The sequence below is a fragment of the Dermacentor variabilis genome, chromosome 4 (genome assembly GCF_050947875.1).
Source record: "Dermacentor variabilis isolate Ectoservices chromosome 4, ASM5094787v1, whole genome shotgun sequence".
Lineage (NCBI taxonomy): Eukaryota > Metazoa > Arthropoda > Arachnida > Ixodida > Ixodidae > Dermacentor > Dermacentor variabilis.
The window spans coordinates 118156267-118170617 of NC_134571.1; the positions used below are offsets into that span (position 1 = coordinate 118156267).

Genomic DNA, 14351 nt, shown 5'->3' on the forward strand with positions numbered 1-14351 from the left:
TGAGTTCTGCACTTTTTTTGGAATTGACACATTTACAGGGAGGCCTTCGAAAATCCTCGGCACAGCATCCGGCGAAAGTTTTGGCACATCGCACCATGACGTCACAACCCACGCCCTCAACTACATATCGATCCGCACACACAGTGTCACTCGCATCAAAGTGCTTTTCACAGACACGTGCATGCGAGGAGCCTAAACTGAAGCTGGAAGTTTCTCGGCGAGTTATGGCGAGCTTCCATTTTTCACGCCGGTCGCTGTCACTGGGCAGGCAGAACATCGACACTTTGTCTGCATTTCCCCTGTACCCTGAGCGGCATCCAGGTACGCAACAAGTACGCAGCTTCCTGACCCGACTTTCAGGCACACCCAGGGCAAATTTTCATGAGACACAGCACACGGTGAAGCCGAAAACTGTCAGCTCACATGCCACGGTACTTCGCACTGACAGCAGCTGCCGCCTTCGTTCTCGCCTCCGCGATGCCCCTCCGCTACACGCAGCGCCGCACTGCGGCCGCCGCTGGCAGCGCACAAAGCTCTTCCATAGCGTGACGGCGAAGCTTAATGACCAGTAAAAGTATTGAAAGACTCTGGTAAAAGCTCATTTTTGTAGTTATCAGTAAGCTTGCTTTAATTCTTCAATGGCAGCCCAATAATCATAGATTTTAGGTTGTTAAAAGCATGCATACGTCTATAATGAAGGGCTGTCATTGGGTAACTTCCATTAATGTCCGTTCTCAAGAGGTTTGGTCATTCTGACCTTGCTCTTCTTGCAGTTGTCAACAATAAGTAACACATTCCTCTTTGCCCTTAAATTCTCTGTCAAGCTTGCAGAGCCAATCCTTGAACAAAGCTTGCATCATCCAAGCACGTGTGCTAGTGGTGTAGATGACTGGAAGCATTCGGATGCCCCTGAAGTACCTCGGGCGCTTGGATTTCCTCGCTACAGATAAATTGGGCTTGTGGCTTCCGTTCATGCTGGCACAAACCATGACAGTTATTCTTTCCTTACTCAGTTTGCCGCTGGTGCAACACTCACCTTTGCGTCACCGGGTCTGGTGAGGCAGGCACTTGAAGAAGAGACCGATTTCGTAGGCATTGTAAACGTTTGATGATGCATATTTTTGCAGTAGGCATTGGAGTCATGTCTGCTTCCAGTCGGTGGAAACAGTGGTATTCGGGGCTTGTGTTGTGGCGGGGCTCTGTCGCTGGTGGCTCTGCAGGGCTAGTTTTTAAGCGCGAAATGCTTTTAGCTCCCATTGTCGGCAGCCTTCAAGAGACCTTGAGCCAAAATTCAGAGCTGTTATCCGGGTGCTCAAGATGAGGATGGCACAAGAACAAAACAGGAACATCCAAGCGTTGTTGCAAGAGGAAAGCAAGATCATCCCGGCAACCAGGCAAAACTTAAGAAAATGTGGTCTCTGGCTCCCAACCCTTTGTACAGGACCACATTACATACGCTAGTTACTGCCCAAACAAGTTACAAAAGAATATATATTTTAGAGCGATAGCTGTACTACTCCATGTACGAACCCATAAAGTGCCTGGTTCCATATATCTGACCTGCTGGTTCAGCCGAAGTAAAACTGGGGCTTAGCCTGTCACTACTGGCGGCTGCTGCGTATGTCATATGGGCACTCATATCTTTAAAATGATCTGCGATGTAGACAAAGTGCGCCAAGTGCTAGTAGCTTCTTATGCGCTGTGCTTTCAACGCTTAGTTCACGTTGAAGCGAGACGCAGCATGAAGGTCAATTCCCTCGCTGCTGCTGCTGAAGGCACCAAGCAGCATGTGTGTGCTTTCTCAGAGCAAGCAAAACCGTGCTATCGCTCGACAAACTTGGTTTAACAGCGTTCAGCCAAGGCAATTTTTTGCTTCTGATTTCTTCCTAATGTTTGTTCACATTATCACTCAAGCTGTAATTTCTATTACACTGAAGTTCAATTTGTAATTTACAATAGCGACATTCAAAAGGTAGATACAGTGCACCATACACTTGATTGTCATCTTTTGGCGCTGAGACAGGGTTGCCTGTGCTCTTTTCAACACCAGTGGTCCGTGAGTTCCACACCATGGGTTTTACACCTCCTCGTTCGAGAGAAGGCACCATACTGCTTGACCAGGTCGGCAGCGTCCGGCGCACCACAGATGGTTGTGAGATAATTGTGAGATGGTTGTGAGTAATCGTCGTAATTACTGCAACCAGTCTGGTTTACCGGTAGCCATTCCATGCTTCTTCTAGTCACGATTACAGGGGAGCCAGCATTTCTTTTATATTTCTTTATTTATTTATTTTATTTATTTATTTATTTATTTAATGTACTGGTTACTGTGGTCTTAAGACTAAGCAGGTGGGATTCAAATTCAGTGGAAGCAATCACAAAAGCACAAGTTTTTCGCTGTTCAAACATGTCAAAAACATATGAAAAACCCCTGTGGAATACGAATGCATGAACGCAATAGAATAACAAGACAGAACTTTATAATACCAAGGTATAACAAATGCGACACCATACTTGAAGGGCGGGCTGTGCAGTGACTGTATCTGATAAACAGACACTGGCAGGCAAGACATTACACTCCCGGATCATGCGTGAATATTATTCCCAATGCCACCTGCCTCGGAGGACAAAGATTTCTTTGGAGAGGGCCGCCGAGGCCCCATGCGTGGGATTGAGCAACAACTTGCAGCGAGCAGCTGTAGACAGCCGCAGTAATTGTGTGCCGCCAACCAGTCTACCGAGAAGAGGCCCACTCATGGGATCACAGATAGCAGTTTCAAGCTATGGCCTTGCTTGAGGCCTTATCACAGATGGAACTAGAGTACTACTACAATTCTGGTGCACCCTAGATGGAAACAGCCCGAGTTGGGCCAACCGGTTTTTGGAAAGAAGGAATCGCGGCTATGATCGGATGCTAATATGAACAATAGCATAAGGGAAAAGATATTACCTATATACTCGGGCTGAATCAGGGAGACTGGGAAGTAAAGATTTGCCAGCAGGTGAGATGAAGTAGACACATATGTCTCATGGAATGGTGTTTGCTATTCAGATGTATTCGATTCCATAATTCACTATTGAAAACTTACGAATAGGTTGTGTTCGAATGAAAGGCATAACAGCACGTTAACAGCATAAGTCTCGAGGGCGAGTAACCAATGCAAGTGCAAACTGTTCCGAATGATTCTGCTGCTGGAGAGTCGTGGCTGTTGTGCTGAGGCGCACCAGTTCCCGAGTGAAATAATACACGGGATTGATAACTTCTGCTTAACAAGTTCCCTAGCTGTCATTCAATACAAATGTCCCGTTTCGGGGTAGCCTGGTAATGTGCTAACTCATTTCAGGCAAGGAAATTTTTTTCAAAGCAAATTTCACTTTCTTTTTACCTCTTCCTTCGACTTTTGTGCCGCCGCCGCCATAGCTCTCTTGTAGTTCCCATGAAGGGGGCGAAGGTGGGGGAGAGAAAAGATGATGTGAGAGGGTGAGGAAGCAGCGGTTGTGGGCAAACTGAAGGTACGGTATGGTACACGTTTGCTATATTTGAAAAATAGGCACCAGTAGTAGGGTGTAGCGTATGCTATGGAAGCAGTCGCACGTCAAATCAACACTTCTCTGCCCTGCAAAGTAGCTTGGCGGCTATGGCATTGCTCGAGGTCGCGGGTTCTGTCCCGACCATGGCAGCCGCATTTCGACAGGAGTGAAATGCAAAAATGCATGTGCTCTTAGATTTAGGTGGTGCACGTTAAAGAACACCAGGGTGTCAAAATGAATCCGTAGTCTGCCACTATGGCGTGCTTCATAATCCGAATGTTGTTTTGGCATGTACAGCCCCGTAATACAATTAAGGTTTCACACTTCGGCCACGCGAGAGTTTTGAACTGCCACTGCGAACGAGTACCGAATCCCATGAAAAGTGATTGACTCATTGCGTAACGGTCCACTATATTTTGGTTTTGGAGGCGAATCTAGTTTGCTATACCTCTTGGCAGGATAGTCACTTTGTTAAAGCGAGGTTTTAAATACAGTAGAATCTCGATAAACGGGAATCGGTTAAACGGAATCAACGCTTAAACGAAACAACCGCCTCGCAGTTGGTTGGTTTTGTATTAAGGCAATGTAAAAAAAATCCCGTTAATCGCAACTCGAATTTTCAGACCACCGTATAAACGGAACCGAAAATAGACTCGAAAGCGCAACTTAACGTTCACGCAGAGGCCCACGCATCACTGTCTCCCCACTACTTCTTTCTCGCACACTGTAACCGCATCGCTTGCTTTCTGTCACGGTGCGCTTGCTGTTGTTAGGCTTAAGCCTTACATCCGCTGTTTAGCGTCGTCTGCGACATTTCGTCGCGAAGTCAGCACCTGATGGCAGCGCAGAAGCGACCTCACAATGCCCTTACGTTGGAAAGGAAGATGGAGATAATCAACGACTTCGAGAGTGGTCACTTCACAAAAACAGCGCTTGCGACGAAGCACGCCGCCCCCAAGAGCAGCCTCACGAGGATACTTCAGGACAAGGACCGCTTTTGTGCAATAAAGTTTGTGCGCATAGCGTACCGTCCTCTTTAATACCTAGATTTTTAATCTGTGATCCGCTTCAGCGGAGACTGCCAATTGCGCGCACACCTGCCTCGTCGGGACCAGGCAGTCTGAAACGGATTGCGAAATCCTGAACCTTCTCTCTCTAAACGAAACTCCTGATAAACGGAACATATGTTCCCAGTCCCTTAGGTTCCGTTTAACGAGAGTCCACTGTACATGGATCTCCATGGGGATTTCAAGGGGAATTTCATTTATATCCATTATTTCATTATATCCGATTTCGTTATAATGAGTTTTGAGTGTAGTGACAAAACATTGCATGTCATGTTGCTTCTACTGACAGCCCACTTCTTTTTTCCCATCTACAGGGCTGTGGAACGGCTCTTTGGAATGGCCTGTACAACAATCTTGTCCTTGTTTGTTGCATTGGCCTGGGCATTGCAGTGTTGCAGGTGAGTGTAAAGGCTTAGGGCTCATTCACACCTCTGACTTACAAAGGTTCTGCAACAAAGTTGTTTGCACAGTGACTGTTTTGGATTGGTCACTCGGCTGCTAGTTTTTTCAGTTGCATGACTGCTGTCGCAGAGCCACTGAACAAATCAGCAGCACAGCAGCAGGATGTTGGAATGCACTTGCATTTATATGATGTGGCAATGGCGCATAGAGCAGACATGAATGGCAACAATCGCGAGACATTTCTGTGTGGCAGGGGATAGGCCATGCTTGCCAGTGGGAACATCGATAACCATGAGTTGCTCCTTGGTTGCCAAGCCTGGTTGGTCACATAACCGCTGTCAATCACCGGTGTGAGTGCACCATTTGCTGAAAGTGTAGCCCACTGTACAGGCTATTGCTTTACTGGCCAAGGAGGGACAATGCCACCATCAGTGCTGGCATTACTTTGCATAGGGATATCTTGAAACGCCAAATGCGCAAGACATTCCAGGCTAGCCAGCGAATGTCTGCTCTCGTTAAGGTGTGAAAATGCAAGATACAGTCGCAAAATTTGGCGGTTTCGTTGTCCGCCACTTATCCCTAAATTTGGTAACTCGACGCCTTCTGTGACCACCCAGTGGTGACCACCCAATGCACTACAGGGTTTAATGTTGTTACAAGGTTTAATGCTGAGAGTGTTGATGTTTTTTGCAGTGAAGGTACTACTTTGTTCATAGAATGTGATCTCGTACAGGGAAGGCATGCAGCCCCTAGTTCTACGCTGGCCAACACTACAAGACTTGGCTGAAGCTATGTCAGGAAACAGCATTTGTGGGAAACTTGCACTGGCTCTCAACAACACTTTCATGCATATTTAAAGAAACCTTTTCTCCGGGACGAAATGAAGTCAAATGAGGCCTAGCCTAGCTATGATTTTCCTGCCCATAGGGCTTCCCGCAAGTCTCTCATACTGCGAGATTCTCACTGCTTCAATAATCTCCTCAAGAGTGTTGTGGAGCCCTAGAGCTAAAAACTTTTCATTTGCAGTGCGGTTGGGAAGCCCCAGCACCTGTTTTATACTTTTACGTATGATGCCCTCAATCTTTTTCTTCTCGAATGACCTAAAACTGAGGAAGGGAGCAACATAAGCTATTCTACCTATAACAAAGGCCTGGATTAGCCTAACTAGATTCGCTTCTCTCATCCCGGACCGCCTGTTGGCAATCCTGTGGATCAGCCTCATGGTCTGCAGTGCGCAGCCGTCTAGTTTCCTTATTGTTTCGCCATTAAAGCTGTTGGCCTGAATCAAAAGTCCCAGAACTCTAATTTCATCCACTTTTGGAATGGGGATCCCCCCAGCTGTGAGGGAGATTTGCGGTTCTTCCTTACTGGCCCTGCCTTTTGGCTGGTATAGAAGCAGTTCTGATTTTTGCGGTGAACATTTAAGTCCCCTAGGTCCGACGTAACCTTCAACTGCCTGGATAGCCCTATGGAGGGTCTCCTCTATTTGGGCATCGCTGCCCCTAGCTATCCACAACGTGATGTCATCAGCGTACATGCTGTGGTTTAGTCCTTCAATAGCCTCCAGTCTTTCAGGGAGTTTGATCATGGCCACGTTGAAAAGGGCGAGAGCACAGAGCCCTGTGGGGTCCCTTTGCTGCCTAATTTAATGTCATCCGATTGGCATTCTCCAATCTGGATTTTTGCTTCTCGGTCTGACAAGAAGTCCCTAATGTAATTGTAGGTTCGTTAGCCTACTCCCAAGTCCTGAAGGTTCTCAAGAATGGCTTTATGTGTGACGTTATCAAAGGCCTTCGCTAGGTCAAGCCCTAGGATTGCCTTTGCGTCCCCCGTTTCCGCATCGATGATTTGGGGTTTTAGTTGCAGCATGACGTCCTGGGTGGAGAGCCTGGGCCTAAAGCCCACCATCGAATGCGGATAGAGGTCATTATCCTCCATGTAGGTATTGAGCCGCGTTTGAATAACGTGCTCCAAAAGCTTGCCCGCACAAGAGGTTAAAGAGATAGGTCTTAAGTTCTCTACTTGGAGTTTCTTGCCTGGTTTTGGGATCATCACCACCTTAGCGGTTTTCCACTGATTTAGTAGTTACCCTCTTCCCAGCACTTCTGCATAAAGTTAGTTAATGCAGTTATAGAGTTATCGTCTAGATTGCGAAGCATTTTATTGCTAACACCATCCGGGCCTAAAGCTGATCTGGTTTTGAGCTTGGCAATCTCCGCCCGGACCTCCGCCTCGCTGATGGGTTCGTCTAGGCTGGAGTTGCCTACGCCTTCATAGTTAGGTAGGGGTTCCTTGCTAGTGTCCCCTATGTATCTCTCTTGTATGTCCTTCATTAGATCTACCTCCGTACCTTCGTACAAGTGAAGAATTTTTTGAAGGTTCTGTCGCTGCGCTGTTTTGCAGCCCTGTGGATCCAGCAGGTAGCGGAGTAAATTCCATTTCCTAGCTAGACCCATATTTCCATCCATCCTATCGCAGGTGGACTCCCAGTTCTGCCTGGTTAGTTTGAGCGCGTAATCTTCTATATTTTTATTGAGCCTAGCGATCAGTCTCCTGAGATTGCGGTTCCACCTTTGCCTCCTGAGCCGTTTTTCCATGCTGAGCTTAGCTTCCCACATATGGAGGAGTTGGCTGTCCGCTATCTCCAGTGCAGAGTCCTCCGTTATCTCCTTGGTTGCGTTCTTAACGTCCTGGCCCAGTTTCTTAGCCCATTCATCAATATCCCTTATCTCACTCACTGCCGTCTCGCTTCTTATTTCGCGAAAGGCATCCCATTCAACAATTAGCTGGTTTCTGCCTTTTCTCCTGGCAGGGCCTGCGCTCACCACTGTTCCAAGAATAAAGTGATCGCTACCTAGGTTTTCCTGGGTATTAACCCAGGTTGCATCTCCCACTTTTTTGACGAATGTGAGGTCGGGTGAGGTGTCTACGCTGACACTATTCCCCGTTCTAGTGGGGGTTTGGGGGTCGGTCATTAAGGTGAGCCCCTCTTGCTGTTCATCCAGCCAGAGTTCCCTTCCCTTAACTCCTTCTTTTCTGTACCCCCAGACAGCGTGTTGGGCGTTAGTCTCCCACCACTACCAAAGCTTGCCTGTTGGCAATACGCAGAGTTTTTTGGAGAAGAGGTCCAAATCGGGCCTTCCTTTGTTTCGGGCTGCTATAGATATTGAGACCAAAGAGGCTGCTTTCTTTCTTTTTTGCTGGAATGAGTTCAACAAGGACGTGGTCTACATTGATAACCTCCGTGTCGTGCTTAACGACTGCCAAGTTTCTCCTGACCAGGGTGGTTACCCCGGATCTTCCATGATCTGTACTAAATGATATGTAGCCCGATAATTTTGCCATCGCCGCAGTTTCTTGTGAAGCGATTACGTCTGGATTGTCTTTGCCAAGAAGGAGCTGCTATAGGACCGCCCTTTTACAATGGTACCCGCAGCAATTCCACTGCCAAATCGTGTGTTTATTGTGACTGGCCATGATTGAATTGTGGATTATCACCCAGTGGTATTAGGGTCTCAGCCATCTGAGAACCACCATGTACCTTCTGCTCTGTTTCGTCCTGCCACTTATTAATACTCACCAACTCGGCCCTGTGTTTCTGGCTTTCTTCCGATAGCGCCTGAATGGCTTGGATGACCGCTGCGAACTTTGCCTCCCAGCTCGCCTGGAAGTCGTCCATTTTCTTGCATAGATCTACCATTGTGGGCTTTTGTGGCGTGTTCGCGCCTGGTTTCCTTTACAGAGGTGGGGAGCGGGTGTCATCTACCTGCATCGCCACAGGTGCAAGCCTCGAACTAACCAATTTGCCAATTCATCTTCTAACATGCACAAGTTCCTGGAACATCAAAAACGTGCAGCATGGCTATGCTGGCGCTAGCTTAGCATATCAAATAATTTGTCATCCGAATGCACTTGTGTAATGAAAGTTGCCCACTGTTGTTGCTGGCTTTCTACTACGGCCCTTGCACCTCTCCATCGTGTTTCGGAGGGTGAAGAGAAACTGGAGATAAGCATGCAATGCAACGATGCGCACATGTGCAGGGGCTCACTTTTTTCTTTTTCCTCTCTCTTGGGATTTTGCGTTCCTTTTTCTTTCAGCACAGACTGCAGTTATGTAAGTGGTTTAGTTTACCATAGAACATGCACAAAAGCTTCCAGTGCTGTGGCTTCTCACTGTTGCATTCGTGTACTGTTAAAACCAGTACTGTTATAAACATTTTTCATGTGCCTCGTGGAAATGACTACCACTTTTTAACAGATAATCTTCACATTGAGTGCGCTGTGCATTTCCACTCATTTGTTCTGTGCATTTGAAGGTTGCCCTGTTTGTTTGTTCGGCAGATCCTCGGCCTGATATCGACCATGGTGCTGTGCTGCGCGGTGCGGAGGGACAGTGGAACCAGCTTCAAGGCTTGAATGCGGCACCCCCCGTGCTGTCCTCATGTTCGGCGCCTGACGCCTTTTCTGTTTCACGCCTTCCATGGCCCCCTTACTGCTATGTTGCCTAGCCTCGCCCAATCTCTCTCTCACTCCAAGTGGTCAGGACAGCGGACCACCGGGTATTCCAGCCTTGTTGCAGGGCTTTCGTGCACATCTCTGCTGGAGGATGCGACTGGTGACAATAGCACATTCAACTGCACATTTCTAGGTGGGGCTGCTCCCTATTGTTGCCTCATTTCTATCTGCAGGCATATGGTTGTTCTTGAATTGGTGAACAACTTGTATGCAGAACTTTGCGAAGCCCTTACAAAGATCTGTAGGCTATTGTCTGTTTTGCTTTGAAATCTAAGTACTTTATGTATTGAGCCATGAATGGTGTGGTGATACCAGCACCAACATAAATTAGGTGACGGGTTTGACTGCCTTGCTGACTGGCCGTAGTTGTCGAGAGACAGGTCACCAAACTTACCATTTATCTATTTCGTAGTTTCTTCTTTTCTTTTTCCTTGCGTAACTCCCACACTTGTTTGCTCAGTCAGCTAATGCCAAGAAACAACTTACATACCAGCGCCATGTGCTGAGCCATTTCAAGCAAGACAACCACTATGTGATACTAGTACGGACAGTTTCATGCGCCAATGCCTCATGCTAGTTTCTGTGTGTTTGTATTTGCAGTGTCCCATTAATTTTGTGTACCGTTAACATGGCTTGTCATAAATGCGAAGAAGTCGTGCTGTAAGGCAGATGCTCATTTGTCTGCAAGATTTACTTGCTGGAGCCAATGCTTACTCTGAGTAGGATTTAGTTTCTAAAGAAAGTCTACCATGTCAGCCTGCTGATTTAATTGTTAGCAGGCTTTGTCCCTCTATTAGCATACCTCATCAAATACAGAAGGTAATGTCGAGAGAGAGAGAGGTTGGGATTGTCATTGAAAAAAAAAAAAAGAGGCTATTCTAATGTTACATCGCTGAGACAGAGATGCTGAGGGGATTAACGTCATTGACTGCCGCAACTGTTTAATTGTATGTACAAGTATATGGTTGTAAAGACCCTTTCTCACATCTTTTCGATTGAACTGCCACCAGTCTCTACATGCGTTCTATTTTGTGTCAGTTTTCTTTTGTACATTCTGTGAGGCGCACCCACTTTTGCGCACTGATTATTTTTGCTCGCGAGAACGAGCGCACTCTCGCCTGTTGCTGGCTGTACTTAGAGTGCATGAGCGCGTGTAGTGTTGGAGAAAGAGCACCGCAATCACGCCACACTGACGACTGTTGCTTGTCTAGATGGACGTGCATTTATTTTTTATGAACACATCATAATGTGCATACATAATCCCTGCTAGCATGTTGTAGGATGCTGTTTTGCTGGTGGAGTGCACAATGCATTCTTATATACTCGTGGATGGATATTCTCAGGACAGTGCTGCAGCAGCGAAGAGCCCACCAATTTTTGTCATTCTCTCCTCCGACAGAAAAATTAAAAGGAGTTAAAGAAACATGACTGTACAGGATACTGGTTTGAGGCAAGAGAACGTCTGGGATTTGTCGCAATTACCTGGTCATAGAAGAGCTGGGCCCTTGAAGCCATCAGCCAGAAAGTAATGTGGCGGGCATGTTAGCTCCATTACTGTACAATGTGTCAAACAAAGCTGAAGTAATGCCCAATTTAGTAATGTCATTGCCAGTAATGCTTCTAACAGTGCTAGCAATGCTGTCATTGCTTTGTCTTATTTCCATCTTGTTTTCTATGGAGCTGCGAAAGTATGATAAGGGCTTTGTCTCGATGGCAGACAACCAGAAAGTGTGTTGTAGGAATCACTGCTGCGCAACTGTCGTTGACATTGTTGGGCTTTTGCGCTGCGCATGACAAGCCGCTGCATAATTGTTGCACATTTCATGTTGAAAAGCTGCCACACACGGACTGCCGTGCATGTTGTGGAGTGCTTGAACTCAACTTTGATGCACCACCATTTTTCAGGAGAATTGAAAGGCACTAGATTTTTGTATCATACTCTGTTGAACCTTCGGCCATTTACAGAAGCAGATGAACAAAGCTGTTACATAGCACATGGGGCCAATGTTTGAACATTGCGTCGCAGGAAAGCCACAGGGCCGCACGACGGGGTATGTTGTGCCCTTCTCATTTGCGCTGTACTTTTGCTGGAGCCGCTTCTCGCATTGGCACAAATTTAGGATTTCAAACAAAAAATTTTGGATGCGTTTTGCTCAAAGGTTCAGAGAGTCGCACAGTGTTTTCCTAAAGATGATGAGTTGCGCATCACTTGCTGGGCTAATGTCCCTGTTCTTTATTTCATGTGTTTCGTTCATTTCATATATATAGTACTGTTTGCATCATCTCGTTGTGAATAAGTCCGCTTAATTATTGCCATTATTATTATTATTATTATTATTATTATTATTATTTTTGCATTTTTAAGTGTTACCAGATCTGCTTAAATGTTGCTAATATATCACCCAACAATAGTATTTGTTTTGCAGTTGTAGAGTATTTGTACGCTATGTACATTTGTAGCATCCGAAAACACTGTTGCCGAAACATGATATGTATCATGTTTATTCATCGTCCTACAGTTCTTGCAAAGTATTTCCTGTGCTGTGTTTGCAATATGTAAAAGAGTGCAAGTGTATACACTGTTATGATCTCTGTTGTGCATCTTTTTTTTTTTAATTACTGTGAAAGTTTGACAGCCATGTAATATTGTGAAACCAATAAACATGTTTTCCTGTATTCCACATACAATGTCCAAAAGTTTGCCTTAATAAAAAAAAAAATCTAGGCTAGAAGACCGGTAAAAGAGATGGCTGGTGTGAAAAGTCCTCTCCTTGTTTTTGTCGTTTGCCTAGTCAATGAGAGAGAACCTCTACTGAGTAATTTTTTTACTCTTAGAATTGTTGGCCTTAACTCTCAACATATTACTTTTGCTGACACACAAGTTACGTGTGACAACACATCCTACAAGTTGCAATGCCTAACTGCAACAGCAGGCACTTCTTGATGCATCCTTGTGCACATGCTTTCACAATGCACTCAATAGGAAATCGGGTAGACTGGATACTAACTGCCCAAAATTTCTTTTGGCACGTTCAAATCTCACTCAAGGACAGCTGGCACCTATGATGCCTATAATATAGTGAAAGCAATGTTGTCATGCATACATTATTTTATTTTTTGTGTGTATATGGAGGGGGAAGACGTTGACAGATGGCAGCAGCACAAGTCATAGCTTTTGGCTGACGTGGTTTAGACTGCAGTTTTGGAACTCGCAGCAATTGCTGGAACTCTTCTTTGACATCAGCGATTGGGGGCCTCCTGAGGCTGTCGCACTGGAAATGCCTTCCACAGCTCCTCGAGCACAACAGCTATGATTGTCTCATTGCAGGTGTTTGGAGCCGAGTGCTTGAACTTTGGTGCTGCTTGGCATCAGCAATCGACTGTCATATTGCCTGGACGTCAACCTAGGACATGTACACAAAAAAATCTGCACAGCTCAACCGTACACAATAGCTTGCGTAATTATTCTAAACCAACATCACAAAGTTTGGTTTGTCAGATCGCACCACTGCGAAATTGCAGCGGTTAAGAAGTTCACCGACGATTACGATACTCCCTAATGCGAAATTTCAACGCAGCTCTATAGGTGTTTTCATTTCGCGGTATATGGGCTGCCGTGGACAATTTGCCTCCTGCAGCATCTTAGAAATGAGCGAAGTGTGGCATGACTGCCTCGTTAATCTGGAGATCACGACAGGCAGCGCGTGGGCGTGATTCACAGACGCACGCCACTCTGGCTATCGTTGCCAGACTACGCTTCTCACGCTATCGCCATAGCCTCCTCTGCTTTCCACCTCGTGGTTCTGCTGCACCTTCCTCTCCGCTTTCCTCCTTGCATAGAATTCATATCCCGCTGCACTCTGCAGTCACTCGATTACGCCGCGGGACAATGCCGATGCTCACCGGAAGAGCCGGCGCTTAATGGGCCGCTATTTTGTACGCGTCCGAAAAGTTGTCTGGTTTCGTGTGAGGCGAAATCGAAGGTCGGCTTTTCGAACGTGTACAAGATGGCGGCCCTGCTCTCTAATAAGGACATAGACTTGCAACACTTCACGAGCAGCACACTATATGTAAGCCATATGTGCCCTTCACGCGGTGTTACCAGATCAGAGCACACAGCTTACGTTGAGATTCCGTGCAGAAAATAGAAAGGTTGCAGCTAACGTGATCCACAGTAAATGTACCGCATGATAAATAAGCAATGGAAGTATACGGTGCAGTGTGCATGACAACGCTAGGATTGTCCGCCAATCAAAATTAAATGTCCGGGTTACCCAAAAGTCTGGTCATTTGTGACGGATTTGAGTCATCCAAAAATATGCCGTGCGCTATGGAAGGCACAACTTGGGGCACCTTGGTAGTCAGCCGACGTGAAGCTGATGCAATCTCCGAGCTCGGCTCAAGCTACATGGTGCCAAGCTTATCCCAATCAATCCTTGGTCCATATTTAAGGACAAGATTGGGTCAGAAGAGTTGGCACACAAAGCGAATAGTCTAGCATCACAATCACTGTTGATTGCAGCGCACTTGGCGTTGTGAAAATTCAGCAGTAGCCAAAGCATGGTGAAGCTGCGTCTACATCTCTTGCGCAGTCAAAGTATTCAATTCACAATGTTCCGTCCTTCATGACGTACAGTGCATGCGACAAAGTTCCATACTTGAAAAAAAATTATGGGGTGTTACGAACCAAAACCACGATTTGATTATGAGGCATGCCGTAGGAGGAGACTCCGGATTAATTTTGACCACCTGAGGTTCTCTAACGTGCACCTAAATTTAAGTACGCAGGTGTTTTTACATTTAGCCCCCATCGAAATGCGGCAGCGATGGCCGGGA

The 14351-nt window shown here is 46.3% G+C and overlaps 1 protein-coding gene across 2 annotated transcripts in view; it reads left to right on the forward strand.

Annotated features, from left to right (window-relative positions):
* LOC142579677 (CD9 antigen-like) overlaps positions 1-12196 on the forward strand; it is a 111494-nt gene extending 99298 nt beyond the window's left edge. For both annotated transcript variants that reach the window (XM_075690119.1, XM_075690116.1), the window contains exons 6-7: positions 4913-4996; positions 9342-12196. In XM_075690119.1, coding sequence (XP_075546234.1) covers positions 4913-4996; positions 9342-9416 — 159 coding nt within the window. In that variant the 3' untranslated portion in view covers positions 9417-12196. The remainder of the gene's footprint in view (positions 1-4912; positions 4997-9341) is intronic.
* Positions 12197-14351: the final 2155 nt, after the last annotated feature.